Raw genomic sequence first — 21,131 nt, 5'->3', positions numbered from 1 at the left:
CATAGGCATTAAAACAACATCAACATCCAAGAATCGAGCAAAGAACTCATGCGTCCATAAACTTTAAAACAGCATATCTCAAGGAATACTTGACCATTTCATGCAACACAAAGCTCAGTAAAATCAGCATAACAAGAGCTATCTAAAACATAGCATGGCATAGTAAATGGTTAAGGTCGAAACCTTACTTGTTTTTGAAGAAAAATGTGGAGCAGTGATTATTTGTATGTTTTGCCTTGAAACAGATCTTTCTTATGCTTAAGAATGATGGATGCTTGAAGTAATCGGGCTCAGCAAGGCTTGGAACTCTTCAAATCTCGTTTCACCATTGAAGGGTCCATGAAGAAACAGAACTTGAAATGGCTGTCCAGTTGTGGTTTGAGGGTTCAAAATGCTTCACAAGGTTGTCCAAGTGATGAAGGAAGCAAGGGTGCTCGAGGGTTTTGAAGATTTGAGCAGAAAATGCAAATCGAGCAAAAATGCAAGAAGGAGAGAATGAGAGTATTCTGATCTTTGGAGGCTGTGTCTAGGGTTACAAATGGCCAGAAAATTGCTTATATGTGGTCTGTTTAACATTCGTTTAAGAAGTGCTAAGAAGGATTAACTTAAATGATGAGATTTGCAAAATTGCTAATTTGAACATTGCACATGGAGGTGTGGTCTGGCCTGCACGAAATTGGGCCTCAAACCTCTTGCAAATAACATTTAGAACAAGTCCCAAATGGCCAATTATGCTGAAAACCTTTAATTCAAAAAGTCAACCATTGGTCAAACTTGGATTTTAAATGAAACAAGTCAAAAAAATGCCATTTTGATTGGCAAGGTTTTGGTACATGATGTTTATATTTTTGGAAAGAGGAGGAAAAATGTGGTTTGTAGGAAAAAACCCCATCAAATTTGGCCAAAGGAATCATGAGATATGGCCTTTTGAAGTTCATGAAAATGTGAAAATGAAATGATCATATCTTGCAAACCATTCATGGGATTTTGGTGTTCTTGGACTTTTTGAAAATGGGAGAACAAGATCTTCAACTTTCATGTTGGGCAAAAATTCATTTGAAGCTTGTATCATGATGTAAGTTTAAGATCAAGAAGTTTCCATTTTTGGCAGTTAAAATTACAGGTCCAGTTTCTATTTTTGGAAATTTTCTGATTGGCTTCAAATTCTTCAATGATGTTGTTTGCCATGATATATGAGGCCTATTGGGACATGAATAAGCTCTCTCAAACCAAATCCATCCATCAAAACCATAAAATCAACCACAGTTGACCAACTTTGACTTTCTGTTGACTTTTCTAGGGTTTTGCATGACTGAAGCATTTCTGATGGCTTCTGAACATCCAACCCTTGACTTAAACACTTCAAATGGACCTCCAAAACATGTGAACTTGTTGGACATAACCTAGGGCCTTGACTCCTTGAGAAACACACTTGCTTGCTTGGTTGACTGATCTCCTGATCAGTTTGACCTAACTTCTTGATTTGCTTGCTCTTGAGGCAACTGGGGACAATGCAATGTTATGCAATGGACCATGATATGCTATGACCTAATATGAAAATGTATGTACAATGATAGGTGCAAATTTGAGGTGCTACAGCTGCCCCTATTCAATCAGCTGGGAACCCGAACGGATGATAGCAGTGGCTGTCAGACTTTCAGGGTAAACAGGGATTGAATACAAAAGAACCGTAGAAATTTGCACCGACTGGAATCCACCAATGGAAACGTCAACTGGGGTTTGATGCTTATTACTGGGTATATATTTTTTGTTTTTGTTTTCAAAGGGTACAGCCACATCCAGACATCGCAATGACGATGAAGGGGAAAAGAAATCACAACTAGATGCCAACGGACAACTAGGAAAAACTCAGCGTTTACCGGAACCAACGGAGAGGTAACCAGTCATTAATGAATGACTGGAAAAGGTACAACCATACGTCAACGGACGAAATGGGAAAAACTCAACGTTTACCAAGACCAACGGAGAGGTAACCAGACATTAATGAATGACTGGAAGGGATACAACCATTCGTCAACGGACGAAATGGGAAAAACTCAACGTTTACCGAGACCAACGGAGAGGTAAATCCACGTGGGGATAGGTACAACTAGACGTCATAGGACGAATAGGAAAAACTCGACGTTTACCAAGGCCAACGGAGAGGTAAATCCACGTGGGGATAGGTACAACTAGACGTCATAGGACGAATAGGAAAAACTCGACGTTTACCAAGGCCAACGGAGAGGTAAATCCACGTGGGGATAGGTACAACTAGACGTCATAGGACGAATAGGAAAAACTCGACGTTTACCAAGGCCAACGGAGAGGTAAATCCACGTGGGGATAGGTACAACTAGACGTCATAGGACGAATAGGAAAAACTCGACGTTTACCAAGGCCAACGGAGAGGTAAATCCACGTGGGGATAGGTACAACTAGACGTCATAGGACGAATAGGAAAAACTCGACGTTTACCAAGGCCAACGGAGAGGAGGAAACTCTACTGGGGAGAGTGAACACAACCAAATCATCAACGGATGATCGGGAAAAACTCGACGTTTATCGACACCAACGGAGAGGAGAATACTTCACTTGGGAAGAAGGACACAACCAAATCATCAACGGATGATCGGGAAAAACTCGACGTTTATCGACACCAACGGAGAGGAGAATACTTCTTCGATTTGAAAATCGGAAATCGGCCTGAACGCCATGAGTACATCGACCTGATCGTCGGAAACTCCTTCGGTCTGAATACCGGAAAAACATAAGTACATCGACCTGATCGTCGGAAACTTCTTCGGTCTGAATACCGGAAAATTGGCCTGAGTGCCATGAGTACATCGACCTGATCGTCGGAAACTCCTTCGGTCTGAATACCGGAAAAACATAAGTACATCGACCTGATCGTCGGAAACTTCTTCGGTCTGAATACCGGAAAATTGGCCTGAGTGCCATGAGTACATCGACCTGATCGTCGGAAACTCCTTCGGTCTGAATACCGGAAAAACATAAGTACATCGACCTGATCGTCGGAAACTTCTTCGGTCTGAATACCGGAAAATTGGCCTGAGTGCCATGAGTGCATCGACCTGATCGTCGGAAACTCCTTCGGTCTGAATACCGGAAAAAACATGAGACATATTATCTATAGCCGTCAAAACGTAGATAATACACTCGCATGGAAGATTATCCATAACCGGGTTGTAGGTTGTTAAATGAATAATCGACCGAAAAGAAAGGCATCTGGGTACCAGGCTAGGTATGCAAAAGATGACCAATCAAAAGAGGATAAAGTTGCTAACTCGGAGCAAGTATCCAAAAAGAAGGTGAAGACCCAATGGGGACAATACTGCTTGATCAAGGCAAGTATCCAAAGGGGACAAGACCATTAATTCCACAGAGAGGGGATTACATCTACCGGTTTATAGGCAGAAAACCACGGAAAAGTAACCAGTCATCATCGGGATGAGCACAAAGGGTTAATTCCAACAAGGGGAGGAAAGTGGGATTTTACAACTACCAGCTAGTGGGTAGAAAACCACGAAGATAGGACTTACAACTACCGGTTTGTAGGTAGAGGCCACCAAACGATCTGCTGAGAGACAGAGTGAGAAAAAAGGATTTACAACTACCAGCTAGTGGGTAGAAAACCACAAACCATATCCGCCAGGGGATGAAAGTGGGATTTTACAACTACCGGCTCGTGGGTAGAAAACCACAAATATGGGACTTACAACTACCGGTTTGTAGGTAGAGGCCCACAGATTCCGCTGAGGATAAGATGAATGAGTGCCGGTTAGTGAGCAACTATTCATTTATGCCCCAGGGAATCACAAAAAACAGTCGACGGGGAGCCAGTTTAGGATCGATCCAAAAAGGCAGACTGAACAAGACTCATCCTAATGAGGAAAGAACTCAATAGGGAAAACCCATCCCGTGTAGGGAGGGAACGGAAGCAACCGTCATCCACGAGGATGTATCTCAGTGGGGAAATGGCAGGAAAGATTGACACTTTCTGCTTAAGGGGTTGGCTCTACATGGAGAGATCGGACACACCCATATCTGCTTAAGGAAAATCCACTAGAGAGATCTTGTATTACCAAAAATAGCAGAATGCAATCATCAACAGACACACGGCAACAGCTGCAACATGAGTACCCGAATGCTATGATTATGCATGTATGTATTATGCATGATGAATGTATGATGAATGCTGACAAACAGACCTGCTCAACACGCAGGTCCAGGAATCAACCATCCGGAGAGAAAACCAAAGCCACCAGAGAGCAAAGAAAATCCACTGGGGACTGGGATATCAGGGAACACTTATCCTGCAGGGGAGGAAGGCCATCGGAGGCTTCCGGAGGGATCGTCCGTCACAACCGGTTAACAGAGTTCAACATACAGGCGGATGCGCCGCAACAACTTGTGCTGGAAATCAGGGATACCAAGAAGCAACCAGATCTCTGATGAGAAATACAAAAGCATTGATAAAGCTCCTCACGCGAACAACTCCACTGGGGGATCTATCTGAGGGAATGCCGGATTACGGGGATGTCGATCCTCCAAATACTGAGTCTTCCAAGAAAAGCACCCATGCTGGGGGGAGATGAAGACTGCTCTGCTGGAGAGGCGAAAGTTAAAATCTTCAGTAAACACTCTGCTAGGGGAGCTGCCCCACAATAATGTCCAAAACAGCAAACTTGCTGGGGATGCCCCACGATAGGGCTCAAACAGCGCTCTACTGGGGATGCCCCACAATAGAGCTAACAGGGACTTGGAGGAAAAATGTTGCACTGCCGGGAACATGAAGATAAACAACTTCAACCAACACTGCAATGAGCAACCTTGCTGAGGAGAAACCAAGGTTCGACAGGAGAGAGATAAAGTTATGCTCGAGATACGAACAAATGTCTTACCTGTTGGTAATCGTACCACCCTCGGGAGAGCACTGCGGATTTCCTAAGTATCCTTCCATCATTGTGAACGTTCACTTTGTTTAAGAACAATTTTGAAAAATTTGTTTATTTTGAAAAACAATGATACTTTATCAATTAAAGCATGCAAAACATTTGTTGAGTTGAAACAAAAAGGAGTGCAAATAATTGGATAAAAGCTCAAATTAATGTGATGGGATGGTAGTCTGCAAAGGGCGAGACTCCATAGATCTGTACAAGTTTGAAATCGGTGATATATAATGGAGAGGGCTACATTGAACATAATGACCTTTCCTCTACCATTCTGAATTTTCGATGTATTCAAAGCTTCAGTCGACGACGAATCGAGAATTCCTGACGGATGACAGATGTACAGCACAGTCTTGTCAAGATGCAGTTACTTGCCAAATCCCTAATTTTTGCCTAGATTGCCCCAGTGTGAAGTGTTCAATCCAGCGGGATGCAAATTCTTTTTTCAATGTCTCTAACTTTTGCCTGGATTGCCCTTTCGGGTTTTCAATCCACCGAGACGCTCCTTTTTGCCTAAGTCGCCCTTTGGGGTGTTCGACTTAGCGAGCTATTCTGCTTTTTTGTTTTTATCTTAGGCGAAGTATTTCTTGACTGCATCGGAATTCACAGGACGAGTGAACTTCTCCATCCATTGTTGTAAGTGTCAGAGCACCGCCTGAAAAGGCTCTCTTGACAACGTACGCACGTTCATAGCTTGGGGGGTTCACTTGCCCCTGGAATCGAGCACGAAAGACAAGACCTTCTTGAGCACAGGGTCATTTTCTCAGAACTCGAGACTTGACCTTCTTGTCGAATGCTTTCATCACTCTCTGCTGATATGACTGACCATGACACATGGCAGTTGATCTCTTCGTTCTTTCCGTCGAATTCAGCATTAGTCAACTTGGGACTTTGAGGGTGCTATCTTTCTTTTGTTTTTTTTTCTTTTGATTTTGCTTTTGATTTTGCTTTCTTTTGATTTTGCACCCTCCTCTCTTTCTTCTTTTTTTTCTTTCTTTTTGATAAATGCCCCAGTTGGCTGTTCTGCTGATTCTCGAGATGCAGCTGAGTATGATCTTCTTTTCTTGCTCAAGAAATCGGGAAATACCGTCAGGAATCCCTTCAACATCGTCTTCTTCCGCTTCGAATACAGGGAATTCAAAATTGGGAGATGACGTCCGATCATTATGTTCAATGGGTTTGAGAAACAACCTGCATAAAGATTTTGAGTATAAAAAGCACTTTGAAAATCAAACAAGACAATCGTTATGCAGATGAAAAGATTGCTTTTATTCTTGTTTTTAGGGTTTTTTGTGATCACCAATTTCACGTAAAAAGCGAAAAGGGAAAACAATTGGAAAAAACAAATGTTTAACATGAATTTATTTGAATGAAAATATCATTGCACAAAATGTTGCCAACAATGTCACCACTTCTCCTTTTGGCATGGGAGAAGGGTTTTTAAACAAAGTGATTATTGCTTTGACTTATGAATGACTGTAGGAAAGCCCACAGTGACCCAATTGTGATAGATCCCACCAGGGATGACAACTGTCAGTATCCTTGCATCAGCAGCTTCTGTTTTCTGAACAACCCTTCTGAAGAAAAAGTCGGCGCCAGCCCAGAACTTGTTATCTTCAAGCTTGATTAACATGGGGACCTAAATCCTCCAAAATCAGAATTCCTGACCTCACAAGGTCTTGAACCTTCATCTTCAGCTGAAAGCAGCTATCTACATCATGACCAGGAGCACCCGAGTGATACACACAATGTTGTTCAGGCCTATACCACCACCGAGGGTTGACGGGTATGGGCGGCGGGTCTCTGGGAGTGATCAAGTTCCGCTCTATCAGAGTGGGATACAGTTCGGCGTAGGACATGGGGATTGGATCAAAAATGATCTTCTTCCTCTCATTACTTGTACCAGCTTGATTATCAATGGGAGGCTGGTAAACCTGCTGCTGAGGATGACGTTGCGGACGCTGATGCTGCTGAGTTGGTCTTCTCTGTTGTTGTTGAGTTGGAGTTGCTGGAATAGTCACAGCAGCAGCCTGACGATTCTGTCCTCTGTTTGCACTCCTCCGACAGTGCACAGCATTTGTTTCAATCTCTCCCCTTTTGGGTGCCCCAGAGTATGTCTTCTTAGAACTGGAAGAACTTGAAGAACCAGGATGGCGAACCGGAGCGCGGGTTGCTCTGACATTAACGGTCTCTGCAGCAAGAGGCTGTTCACTGATTCTGACCCTCCTCAATTCATCACCCACGGCATAATCATCGACGAGAATAGCGACAGCAGCATTCTCATGAACGGGTACATCCACTGGTGGAGTACGGTGGACTGGTGGAATCACGACTTCCAGTCTCTGGGCTAAGGCACGCAGCTCCTCTTGCCCCTGAACAACTCCTTGCATCATTGTCATGAACTGGGCCATGTTTACCCTCATCTCGGCCAATTCTGTCTGAACCTGGTCCATAATCCTCTGATGATTGAATCTGGTTGAGTAGCGGTGCGGACGACGGTCAGCGATCCTGTCTCAGTCAAAACCCAAAGTGAGAAGTCGTGTCCCCAAACATGTCTGTAATGCAAGGATGATATGTACATGATATGCGTATGAGGCGGATGCTATTTTATCATGGATGATCCCGATAAAGGATATGCGTATGCGAGTTAACTTTTTCGATTTTTTCATGCATTATTATTTTTTTGGAAAATAAACATGCTATGATGCAAATGATGGAGCCACAACTGGCAGGCGGTGCATTTCTGAACACAGGGTCAAAGGTCTGGCTTGAACTCTGACCAAAATCATCTGAAACCCAAAGTCAAACTGATCAACTGGCATCTGAACCCATGTCTGGATAACTGAGTCACCATCTGAGCGAGTACCCTCAAATTCAGCCCAGGGATCCGAAATAAACGGAACCCTCCGATCAATACCAGGGTCAAACCTCCGGCGTCCAGAAATATAAATCGTAGTCACGATCAGTACCAGGAATCACCAACGGTACCTGTAAAAATGATCAAACCCTTCCCCACTCACGGGTGTCGTCTAGGCCAGGGTAAGGTCGAGAGAAACGCAGCATAAATAACCTTTCGCAGAATATCATCCTGTGCACACCCGATGTATGCACCGATAATATCCCACCAGGGTCTGAACTGCTCGTGATATCAATGTTCCGCTAAGTGGCGCAATACCACCCGCTTCCCGCGAATCACTTTATTCCTAGGTTTCCTAGATTTCACTCATAGCCTGGGTATTGGGCCTTTTACCTCGAGTAACTCCCACCCCCAAACAGAGAAACACAGACAGCACAGCAGATGATAATGAATGAATGCAAACATTAATGCGAACAATAAATGCAAACAGTAAATGCAAATATATACAAATGAATGCAATAAATAAAGCAGCACAAAGCAACCAAAACCCTAACCTAGAGAGCGCTAGGAGAGACTCGCTCAGGGAAGATGGACCAGCATAGGTCAACTTCACTTTTATCCCCAGGGTTCGATCCCCAGAAGAGTCGCCAGCTGTCGCATTACGCGAAAAACCGGCGGGAAAAGAAAGAAACAACAGAGCCGCCACCGTGCGTTATTTATCCCAAAAGAGGGAAAGGAAACGCTCAGAGTAAACCTGGGAAAGAACATGGTCTCGCAACCAAAGAGGATGGGTTCGGGAGTCGGTTATGCGAAGGGAAGGTATTAGCACCCCTACGCATCCGTAGTACTCTACGGGATCCACGCACAAAAGGAAGGAAAAATGGTTGCTAAACACTGCTCAAATACTCACACACACTGGCTGAAAGAAACGCAAGAGACTGACTGAAACTGACTCGGCAGGATGTCGCATCCTGGGCCTACTTAGTCTATCAGGCATAGACATCAGAGTCGAAGTAGTTCGGACTGGGGAGACGACACATGCTCGCTAGGATGTCGCATCCTATGCATACGTATCTCCTTTGGACGAAGGAGAATCAGAGCATTCGTAGCTCGGCTGACGCGCACAAACAAACAAGACACAGGCAAACGTGGAGCCCGACTGCCAATCACTGGACTTATGTCAGCATCCGAACCAAAACACACGCACACTGGAACCCAAATGCCACTCGATGGACTTACATCGGCTTCCAAGCACACAACAACACAACAAGTTAATAGGGAGTCGGGGACTCGAGCCTATAACTGTCAGACAACACACACAAAAGAAAAGAAAAGGCGCCCGGAGAGATCAGCTCAATCTCCTGCCTACATACTTCATCTGGTGTGAAGATCAGGGCGATGTAGTTCCCCTACGCAGGGACAAGGATCTAGCCTAACCAGATAACAGAGGGAGACACAACTCTAGGGAGACTACGACTCGAGCCTAGATGTTGTCATGCAAAGTCAACCCTAAGTTAAGGTTTCTAGCTAAATGGCACAAGGGCCAACCTATCCTAGACAAGGCTTGCACAGGAAGCAAGGGTCTCGATTGCAACTAGGGCAAGAGAAAGGGGAGGTCTCAATCGCAACGAGGGCGAGAGAAAGGAGTTAGTGTTAGTTGTTAGTCAAACTCGGCAAGACATCGCGTCTCGTGCCTACGTATCTCACCTGAACGTGAGAATCAGAGTTGCCGTAGTTCGGCAAAACAAATACTGTTGGTTTGTGTTTTTTAAGTGGACAACGTTACTACACAATCTACCTGATGCTCGACCTTTGGAGGCTTACTCATCTGTAGTAGAAGGAGTTAACGTATCCTTAAGAGGGGATGATGTTTGTTTGTGTTTTAAAGAAGCAACAAGCAAGAAAGGAAGTCCTATACGAAGGAACCGTGCTACCTTAATTGACATGCAAACGAGACTACGCGGAGTCTAACAACCTAGGGGATATGATCACACCACATAGGCACACACAAACACATTCAGCATAAAGTAAACACACCAACAAGGGGGCTCAAACATGGGTTAGGTTTTAGTCGAGGGGTCATATCAACCTCAACAAATAAACCTCTGGAATGGGGTGAGTGTTGCTCTTAACCTTGCCATCGAGGGGCTAAGGTGAAGCAGATGAAAGGAGATGAGGGGTGTGCCTCATTGCTTCTATCCCTGGCCTGGGAGAGCATTTGACAAGAATGTGTGGGTTCAGAAAGTGGGAACCCTTCTACACATTTGATACTGACTCCACTGTGCAATTGCACAAGATCTTGGGTTTTTATCTGTAATGCATCAACACAGTGGTGTGAGCAAAACAGAAGACACACTGAATAGCAGGGGATAGGTTGCTTATCCCTTGGTTCTGCCAATTGCCTCTTTACTTAGGAGGTCTTTGACTCTGTACAAGGACAAATTAAACATACACAAGCATTGCCTCTTAAGGAGGACTTCAGACAGTTTGCCCGGCCAAATAACAGGCCGGGTCTCCAGACTACATGAAGAAGAAGTAATTATACCTCAAAAGCAATTTGCTAAATAGCAAAGCAAGCAAATAAAGCAACTAAAAGGGTACCTGAAAAAAGTCAAACTAATCAGTAAACAGTTCAACAGTTTAAATCAGAAGGAAATGAATCAACAGTTAAATCAGAGGGACCAATGTGCAAAGCACAAGACTCAAGTCACATGAGTCACACCTACAAAACAAAGGTTAGCACATGATATATGATCAAGCTCAATCAAATTGGCAATGATTTCTTTGAGGCATTATGCTTAACCTGAAACAAATGAACTCAACATAAGCCCAAAAGACCACTAGGACAAGCCTAGGGTCAAAAACAAAAGGGAAAGTCAAAACAGCAAACAATAGTCAACCAAAGTCAAGTTCAAGCATTTAAGAAACAAGCACAATTGGATTCAAACTCATATCATGCATCATTGTCATTTTATAGACCAAAGAAGTCAAAACATGGCAAGAGGGAGAACACAAAAGGTCAACAGCAAGACCAAACTCAAACCCAAACATAATCAATTCCAAAAATCATGAAATAATTCATGCTCACTCACAATCCACATAATGACATGCATATAAAATTTCAGCTCAATTAGATCATGGGAAGATAGTCAAATAAAATCAGGAAGTCAACACATTTTCAAGTATGCACAAAGAAGTCAACAAAACATGTGTCATCTTCAAAAAATCATAACTAAATGAAAACAGATGAGAAATGGATGGGATCAACACCACTGCAAAGCTCAAGATGTCTAGTATGCACATGTAAAATTTCATGATCATCCAATAAGATATGAGAATTTCACAAAGGAAATGGCAAGATGTATCACACAAAGTCAACATTTTGGTCAAACAGGGGATAAAATCACAAACAAATTGGGAATGGCTCAAATAATTCCGGGAAAAATCACACATCAACTAGACATACAAGAGATGGCTCATGAAAAATTTCAAATTATTTGAAGGCCAGGAAGCATGTCAACAAAAATCATGAACTTGCACATCATTGGTGTGACACAAGTTGTCACACCCTAGTTAAAAAATCTGTATCTCACAAACCACAAATGATAAATGCACAAACTCCACATCAAAACAAAGGTGAATGAGTCTAGTTTCACCACAAAAGATTTCAGGGGCATTGGATACATCATGATCATTTCACAAAAGGAATGGCAAAAGGTGTCAAATAAGCATACATGTTAAGAAGTCTAATGCCATTTAAAATCCAGCCAACCAAAAATTCAGCAAAAATCATGACAAAATAGTAGACATTCTCATGAACTTGATGGAAAAAAATTCGTGATTTTTGGAGTTAAATTGAGTGAAAAATGGATTTTGGAAGATGATGAACAAATGGGAACAAACATGAACAAAGTGACATGAATAACAAGTCAACGGTTGACCAGCATGGCATACTTGTAATTCTGACTCTCATTAATCAAAACGCAGCGTACAGGCAAATGAAATGAAATGTTTTAATTGGTGGCCTCCCAATGGAACAGTACAGCACGCAGCAAAATACCAAGTTCTGGAAATTCTAGGGTTTACAACAGTAACACGCATGTGTTCATCTTCTCCAAGAATCATGGAAAATCAACACGCCCAGAACACGAAATCGAGCATACCATCGTGATTAACAAACAACATACAGTATAAATCCAGCAAGCATAGGCATTAAAACAACATCAACATCCAAGAATCGAGCAAAGAACTCATGCGTCCATAAACTTTAAAACAACATATCTCAAGGAATACTTGACCATTTCATGCAACACAAAGCTCAGTAAAATCAGCATAACAAGAGCTATCTAAAACATAGCATGGCATAGTAAATGGTTAAGGTCGAAACCTTACTTGTTTTTGAAGAAAAATGTGGAGCAGTGATTATTTGTATGTTTTGCCTTGAAACAGATCTTTCTTATGCTTAAGAATGATGGATGCTTGAAGTAATCGGGCTCAGCAAGGCTTGGAACTCTTCAAATCTCGTTTCACCATTGAAGGGTCCATGAAGAAACAGAACTTGAAATGGCTGTCCAGTTGTGGTTTGAGGGTTCAAAATGCTTCACAAGGTTGTCCAAGTGATGAAGGAAGCAAGGGTGCTCGAGGGTTTTGAAGATTTGAGCAGAAAATGCAAATCGAGCAAAAATGCAAGAAGGAGAGAATGAGAGTATTCTGATCTTTGGAGGCTGTGTCTAGGGTTACAAATGGCCAGAAAATTGCTTATATGTGGTCTGTTTAACATTCGTTTAAGAAGTGCTAAGAAGGATTAACTTAAATGATGAGATTTGCAAAATTGCTAATTTGAACATTGCACATGGAGGTGTGGTCTGGCCTGCACGAAATTGGGCCTCAAACCTCTTGCAAATAACATTTAGAACAAGTCCCAAATGGCCAATTATGCTGAAAACCTTTAATTCAAAAAGTCAACCATTGGTCAAACTTGGATTTTAAATGAAACAAGTCAAAAAAATGCCATTTTGATTGGCAAGGTTTTGGTACATGATGTTTATATTTTTGGAAAGAGGAGGAAAAATGTGGTTTGTAGGAAAAAACCCCATCAAATTTGGCCAAAGGAATCATGAGATATGGCCTTTTGAAGTTCATGAAAATGTGAAAATGAAATGATCATATCTTGCAAACCATTCATGGGATTTTGGTGTTCTTGGACTTTTTGAAAATGGGAGAACAAGATCTTCAACTTTCATGTTGGGCAAAAATTCATTTGAAGCTTGTATCATGATGTAAGTTTAAGATCAAGAAGTTTCCATTTTTGGCAGTTAAAATTACAGGTCCAGTTTCTATTTTTGGAAATTTTCTGATTGGCTTCAAATTCTTCAATGATGTTGTTTGCCATGATATATGAGGCCTATTGGGACATGAATAAGCTCTCTCAAACCAAATCCATCCATCAAAACCATAAAATCAACCACAGTTGACCAACTTTGACTTTCTGTTGACTTTTCTAGGGTTTTGCATGACTGAAGCATTTCTGATGGCTTCTGAACATCCAACCCTTGACTTAAACACTTCAAATGGACCTCCAAAACATGTGAACTTGTTGGACACAACCTAGGGCCTTGACTCCTTGAGAAACACACTTGCTTGCTTGGTTGACTGATCTCCTGATCAGTTTGACCTAACTTCTTGATTTGCTTGCTCTTGAGGCAACTGGGGACAATGCAATGTTATGCAATGGACCATGATATGCTATGACCTAATATGAAAATGTATGTACAATGATAGGTGCAAATTTGAGGTGCTACAGTGATGTCTAGAGATCAAGCTGCCGACATTTTCACCAAGCCACTCAAATTAAAAACTTTCGTGAAGTTAAGGAATATGTTTGGAGTCACAAATCAAGTTTAAGGGGGATGTTGAAATATTAAACTTGATTTGGGCCTAATCTTATTATTTGACTTTGGGCTTAGTTATTTGGGCTTAGTTTATTTTGGGTAATGTTTCTAGAAAAGTCTTGTAGTATTTGGAACATCTAGATATTTCTTAAGATTGTAATATTTTCTAGAATACTCTTTGAATATCTAGAGTTGAGAACTCTCTAGAATTAGTGTGTCTAGAGTTCTCCTTAGAGTACTATAAATAGAGATGTAATCTTACACTTTTGTGTCAAACAAAAGTACAAAGTTCTCTCTTCCATAAATAATTCTCCTACCTACCAAGTTTTTATTCAAGTCTCTAATATTCCCACACACTTTCCTTAAATACAAAAAGAATTTATTTCCAACATGTCTATCGGTACCTTCTCTTTAAGGTATAAGGTGTGCCAAATGCATATTCATTTATCAATGAATTCAACTCGGAAAATACATATGTAATTGCCATTTTGTATATATATATTGCTTAGGTTCCAAACATAAACTTCTCGCATTTTATGACAGACCATACTAGAATGTCTATGTGTACTTTCTTGCATCGGATATCCTCTTTCTGCAATCAGAATTCGATTCGTTGTTTTATTTATATTTGCTCATGTCTTAAACAGTATATTTCTCATATATGTTGATCTTCCTTGCTCATCATTTGTTTGTTTTGCTGTATGTCTTGTTATATGAGAGACATTTGTATCTCTTGATATAGAATAGAATTGCTCAATCTCTATCAGTATCAACCTTGTATTAATCCATTTCATTGTTGAAAATAGTGCAAGCAAGGAGTTAAGTAGTTGAATGATAAGGATGTTAAATGTTTGATCATATCCCTGCACAACACTGATAAGTTGGGCCATAGGGGGTTGGCTGTCAATTGAAATGCTGGTGTGTAGGGTAATTACAAATTGGTTCTTAGTATAAAACTTAAGATATTATATTTTTGAAATTTGATATCTGACCGTAAAACCGACTAATCTGGATAGCACAGCCAACAGGCCAGCCTTGAAGATTTTATTATATTATCTTGACCATCATTTAAAAAAAACTTTATATAATTTAGATAGAAATGATTATATAGTTTATTAGCTTCTGTTCAATTATGCAAACATCACAAGCTAGTTTGACATACTTCAATTTGTTATTACAAAGATAAAGAGATACTAAGAAACAATGTTCTTGAAATGAATCAACCTATTGGTTGAAGATCACAGTGTTGTTGAAATGGAAAATGAGGATCAAAATATGATCCATTAAGAATAGCATGTGTTATAAGCTTGTTTGCAGCTTCTGTGGTGTGTATCCCATCCCAACTCACATACTTGTAAGGGTCCTCACATGCTGTCGCTGTCACTTTTTTCCCATCGATCTCTTTACTCTCTCCACAATAAACTTTAGGATTGAAGTTGTACTCACCACCTCCATATCCACAACATGCTTTTGTACCATACTCAAGTCCTATTTCAAATAATCCAAAAACATAAAAATCACACACAAAGACAAATCACGGGCATCAACAATATGTGTCTGTGTCTGATGCCGGACACTGACGCATACGTATTAGATCAGACACGTTACATGTCTTCTATCATAAGAGTCACTGATACGAGATAATTTTCAGTAGCTATAAAATATGTATCATAAAAAACTATAACAAGGTTGATGAGTGTTTGTACCATGAGAAGAAGGATGTTGGAAGAGCTCTAACAGAACAGTGTAGGTATCCACATAAATGACAGAAGCATCTGATAAATTTTCTCTAGTTTGTTTCAGTGACTCTTTCAACATGTTGTTATAGTTCACAACGGCATTGTTGTAAGAAACCTTGCATCCAAATTCGTCCCGTTCTGTACTATTATGAGGAAGCCCTACCAGGAATGAAGGGTAGCACCCTACTGGTGCAAGATTAAGCACCATAAATGTTCTCCCACCAAGATTATACAGCTCCTACAAATTTCATTGAGAAAAAATCCATGTTAATAATCATTTTCTGTTTTACCATAACAGAAGAACACAACACACACTATGTTTGGTGTCGAGTCTCGTGATAAACTAATAATAGACATAAATTACTTACTTTAATGGCTGCAACAATTTGTGAAACAACTTGAGGGAGAAACTCTTCCATTCCACCCTTGCCGATGTCTGCTAACTTGGAACTAAAATCATTTTGGCCAATATAAAATGTATATAGAGATTTTCCAAATACATCCGGTGAAGGAAGATTCATATCTGATCGACAATGAAAAAATCAGCGCGTTACAACAGAATCATATGCAATTTTTTTACATCATTTCAAAAGTATTGGGGACAGTTATACTATCCGTTTTGAACCTTTTTGATCAGCTTCTGTAACTTTGGCAACGAATTGCTTCATCTGGTTGAGCTGAATAGCAAGGAAGAAAGGGCTGACAAACGCAGAAGTATTAGGAAGAAGAACAGTGGATGCCAATGTAGCATAGTTTGCTCCATGTTTAAAATTAGATCCTATTGATTGTAGAAACGGACTCAAAAATGGAATTCCAATAGCTTGAGCTGCAAAATCAAATCAACAAAAATGTTTGGTTAATTAAGGTATTTTATGAGAAGAAACAAAGAAAAAGCAGAAGCTAGAATGTCTCTATGAATAATGGCTTCATGTCCACAATCATTAGGAATGATATCATATGAAATATATATAGATATTAACAGTAGTATTACCTAAGAAATCAATGACGAGTCTGCCATCTGAAGCCCGACCAACTGGCTTCTTGAAATAAGTCATTCCAAAGGGAGGACCTTCAGCAGGAAAAGCTGAAAAAAATCCACCAGTATCTGAATTTGAATCCCCAAAGTTAAAGATTGCTTTGAATTCACATTCACCATTACTCAAATCAACCGACCAAATCAAAATGAACAGTAGCAACATGGTATTCATCAATGTCTTTGAACTAATTTTTGAAGCTTAAAATCACTGAACAAGTGAATATTTGTTAATGATTGATCACGTGGCAAATATTGCTTGTACTGTTTTAGACAAAACACTCTTTTTGTTTGAGATAAGGTTGGTTCACACGTTTATGTGTTTAAGAGTTGTTCGGTTATAGTCTATTACTCATTTATATAGGAAGGTTAAATATTGAAAGTAATTGTTGGATTTATTGTATCTTATATATAATTTATATATAAAAGTTGTTAAGTCACTTAATAATTTATTGCGTCAAAATAGAAGTCAATTATATAATTTTTTTATACTTATTTTATTTATTTATTTAATAATTATTATTTCATTAACTTGATATTTTTTCTTTGAATTAATTTTTTATAATTTTTTTATTTAATAATAATTACTCCACTAATTTGATATGTTTTCATTTAAACAATAAACTAATAATTAATAATAATATATAAATAAGTATTAGTCATTAATAATCATACTAAATTATAATCCTATAACTTCTCTTATAAAAACTTTCCCTCAAAATCTATAATAATTAATAAAATAATAAAATACAAATGTTACTAATTAATAATAATAAATTAATTAATAAAATACACACTCATCAGAATAAAATGCAAACATTACTAATTAATGAATAATAAATTAATTAATATAAAACTCCACTCACCCACTCTTTAAGACTATTTAAAGAAACAGTAAATATTATTTCTATTTAAATAAAAAGTAAATCTTATTAATTAATAAAATATATAAATTAAATAATAATAAACTAATAAGAAAGCTCCAGTCATCCAACACTCCGTTTCTAATTAATTAATAAAGAATTAACAATTCTATTTATAAATTAATGATTTATTAAATTAAAATAATGTCTTATCATTGTTGAAAAGTCTATATTTCAAATTATTTTTCTATACAATTTGTTTGTCTAGAACTTATGTTATTGCTTTTTTCTTTCATTAATTTTTTTTTTGTCAAGTATCACATTTTAGTCTATTATTCACTCATGTTTTTTTCTATTTTATAAATTTATTATATCATTTAAAAAATTCTTATTTACTTTTTTAAGTATATTGTTCATTTTTTCTATTTTATCAATTTATTTAATCATTCTCTTTTCTTTTGAGTATTTCTATTTTTCCATTTATATTTTCTTTTTGTTTTATTTTTTTATCACTTTTTGTCCTAATTTTCTCAATTCAAATTTAGTTTTAACTATTTATCAATATTTATGAATGAATTGGATTTATTGTATCTTATATATATCTTATATATAAAAGTTGTTAAGTCACTTAATAATTTATTACGCCAAAATAGAGGTCAATTATATAATTTTTTATATTTATTTATTTAATAATAATTATTCCACTAATTTAATATTTTTTCTTTGAATTAATTTTCTATATTTATTTATTTAATAATGATTACCCCACTAACTTGATATATTTTCTATTAAATAACAAATTAATAGTTAATAATTAATAATAATATACAAATAATTAATATTCATTAATAATCATACTAAATTATAATCCTATAATTTCTTTTATAAAAAATTTCCCCCAAAATCCATAATAAATAATAACATAATACAATACAAATATTACTAATTAATAATAATAAATTAATGAATAAAATACACACTCACCAATATAAAAGAATTTAATTGATATACACTGACAGTGTAAAGATTTTTTACACTGTCAGTTAATCACAACCATTGATTTATTTAACATGTTTGACTTTTATTTTACCCACTTAAAAAGTAATACAAACGGATGATTGTGATGCATTGAAAGTGTAAAACTTTTTACACTGACAGTGTATAACAATTAATCTCATATAAAATGCAAACATTACTAATTAATAAATAATAAACTAATTAATATAAAACTCTGCTCACCCTCTTTAAGATTATTTAAAGAAATAGTAAATATTATTTCTATTTAAATAAAAAATAAATCTTATTAATTAATAAAATATATAAATCATATAATAATAAATTAATAAGAAAACTTCACTCATCCAACACTCCGTTGTCAATTAATTAATAAAAAAATTAACAGTTCTATTTATAAATTAATGATTATTAAATTAAAATAATATTTTATTATTGTTGAAAAGTATATATTTCAAATTATTTTTCTATACAATTTGTTTGTCTAGAACTTATGTTATTGTATTTTTCTTTCATTAATTTTTTTTGTGAAGTATTTCTTTTTAATTCTTAGTTATTTTCTTGTTTCCTCCTATTTAGAATCCCGGAAGTTTTCTCTGCATCAGACTAGAGTTTCTTCCGATAATACATCTACTTCTCTCGATACGAATGAGTTGTTTACCGATTTGAAGGAGAAGGCAAGAAGCTTATATAATTTGTTGATTTCGATAATTTAGCTTCATGTTGAATTTATCTTCTGTCAAATCCATAATGTTCCATTTCCTATGACACTAAGTCGCGAACACATTGAAGTCATGTCTATACCGGATACGCCTTTAATTTGAAGTGATGTTTGGTTATTTTCAATTCTTGTAGGTGCCATCAACTCAGTCCCCTTGGTAAGCCAGAACTCACTTCTTTTTCATTGAGTACAATCGAATGCAATGTTTTGATTTTCTGCTCTATAACGTATTTTAAAGTTCGAACCAATATGAAACAACTTTATTTATTTTTCAACTTCCAAAGATTATGGAGTTCGAAGGACTAGGGTACACCGGATGGTTTGTCTTGTTGAAATATTAAACTTGATTTGAGCCTAATCTTATTATTTGATTTTGGGTTTAGTTATTTGGGCTTAGTTTATTTTGGGTAATGTTTCTAGAAAAATCTTGTAGTATTTGGAGCATCTAGATATTTCTTCAGATTGTAATATTTTCTAGAATACTCTTTGAATATCTAGAGTTGAGAACTCTCTATAATTAGTGTGTCTAGAGTTCTCCTTAGAGTACTATAAATAGAGATGTAATCTTACACTTTTCTATCAAGCAAAAATACAAAGTTCTCTCTCTTCCATAAATAATTCTCCTACCTACCAAGTTTCTATTCAAGCCTCTAATATTCCCACACACTTTCCATAAATACAAAAAGAGTTTATTTCCAACAAAGTGGTATCAGAGCTTCAAGGTCCTAAAAAAATGGCGAATGGATGTTTCCCTTTTCAAATGTTGATGCTCACAAAGAACAACTATGACAATTGGAGTATCAAGATGAAGGAGCTACTAGGAGTTCAAGATGTGTGAGATATCGTTGAGAAATGCTTCAATGAGCAAGATGAAGTCTCGTTAAACCAAGGTGTAAAGGAGACATTGGGGGAGTCAAGAAAGAGGGACAAGAAAGCTCTCTTCCTTATTTATCAATCGGTGGATGAAGATACATTTGAGAAAATCTCCAACGCAACGACGACCAAAGAAGTATGGGACAAACTTCAAACTTGCAACAAAGGAGTGAAACAGGTGAAAAAGATTTGTCTTCAAACTCTTAGAGGTGATTTTGAATGTTTATTTATGGAAGAGTCCGAGTTAATTCCGGATTATTTTTCTCGAGTATTAGCCATAGTCAATCAACTTAAAAGAAATGGCAAAGATGTTGATGAGGTGAAAGTTGTGGAGAAAACACTTCGCACTTTAAATTCAAGTTTTGACTTCATTGTTACCAACATTGAAGAAAACAGGGATTTAAAGACCATGACTATTGAGCAACTCATGGATTCCTTACAAGCATACGAAGAAAAACAAAAGAGAAAAATTAAACAAAAGGAGGCTATGGAACTACTACAACTCAACGTAAAGGAAACAAATTATGCGAATTACAAGAGCCAAAGAGGACGAGGTCATGGCCAAGATCGTGGGTGTGGACGAGGACATGGAGAAGAAGGAAGAGGCGGTTACAACAAATACTTTAACAATGGAGAAAGAAGTTGGAATCCACAAGCAACAAGAGGTTGTGGAAGATGAAATTCATGCTTGAGGTGTGAAAAATCACAAATCAAGTGCTTCAACTGCAACAAGATCGGTCACTGTGCATCTGAGTGTAGATTCTCGAACAAAGTTGTGGAGAAAGCTAACTTTGTAGAATAAAAAGACGGAGAAGAAGAAACTTTGTTGCTCGCGTGCCAAAACTAAGTTGAAGAGAAAAGAAACAAATGGTACCTCGACACCGGCGCAAGCAATCACATGTGCGGAGATCGAAGCATGTTCGTAGAGGTCAATGAAGCGACAACTGGCAATGTCTCATTTGGAGATGACTCAAAGATACCGGTCAAAGGCAAAGGTAAAATTCTTATACACTTAAAGAATGGGAGTCATCAATTTATATACAATGTCTATTATGTTCCTAACATGAAGAATAATATTTTGAGCTTGTGACAATTATTAGAGAAAGGCTATGACATCCACTTGAAAGAATATAGTTTTTTCTTAAGAGATTGTAGACATAACTTGAT

At 37.9% G+C, this 21,131-nt stretch overlaps 2 protein-coding genes across 4 annotated transcripts in view; one reads left to right on the top strand and one right to left on the bottom strand.

The window, feature by feature from the left end:
• The window catches only part of LOC127132149 (GDSL esterase/lipase At4g01130), a 39,131-nt gene that overhangs the window by 12,356 nt on the left and 5,644 nt on the right, over positions 1-21,131 (bottom strand). Inside the window, exons 2-6 of one of the 3 annotated variants that reach the window (XM_051061036.1) lie at positions 16,452-16,529; positions 16,086-16,286; positions 15,829-15,983; positions 15,428-15,698; positions 14,810-15,209 (exon numbers count right to left, since the gene is read on the bottom strand). The exons of 1 other annotated variant lie outside the window; for it this stretch is intronic. In XM_051061036.1, coding sequence (XP_050916993.1) covers positions 14,941-15,209; positions 15,428-15,698; positions 15,829-15,983; positions 16,086-16,286; positions 16,452-16,529 — 974 coding nt within the window. In that variant the 3' untranslated portion in view covers positions 14,810-14,940. Of the gene's footprint in view, positions 1-14,809; positions 15,210-15,427; positions 15,699-15,828; positions 15,984-16,085; positions 16,287-16,451; positions 16,530-21,131 lie in introns of those variants that run through there. One more of the 3 variants, XM_051061035.1, reaches the window with a different exon arrangement.
• LOC127132151 (protein CURVATURE THYLAKOID 1A, chloroplastic) overlaps positions 1-21,131 on the top strand; it is a 39,713-nt gene that overhangs the window by 14,927 nt on the left and 3,655 nt on the right. The window lies entirely within an intron of this gene.

Source organism: Lathyrus oleraceus, chromosome 3 (genome assembly GCF_024323335.1).
Source record: "Lathyrus oleraceus cultivar Zhongwan6 chromosome 3, CAAS_Psat_ZW6_1.0, whole genome shotgun sequence".
NCBI lineage: Eukaryota > Viridiplantae > Streptophyta > Magnoliopsida > Fabales > Fabaceae > Lathyrus > Lathyrus oleraceus.
Note: the sequence above shows the minus strand (reverse complement) of the source record. Positions and strands in the feature narration are given on the sequence as shown.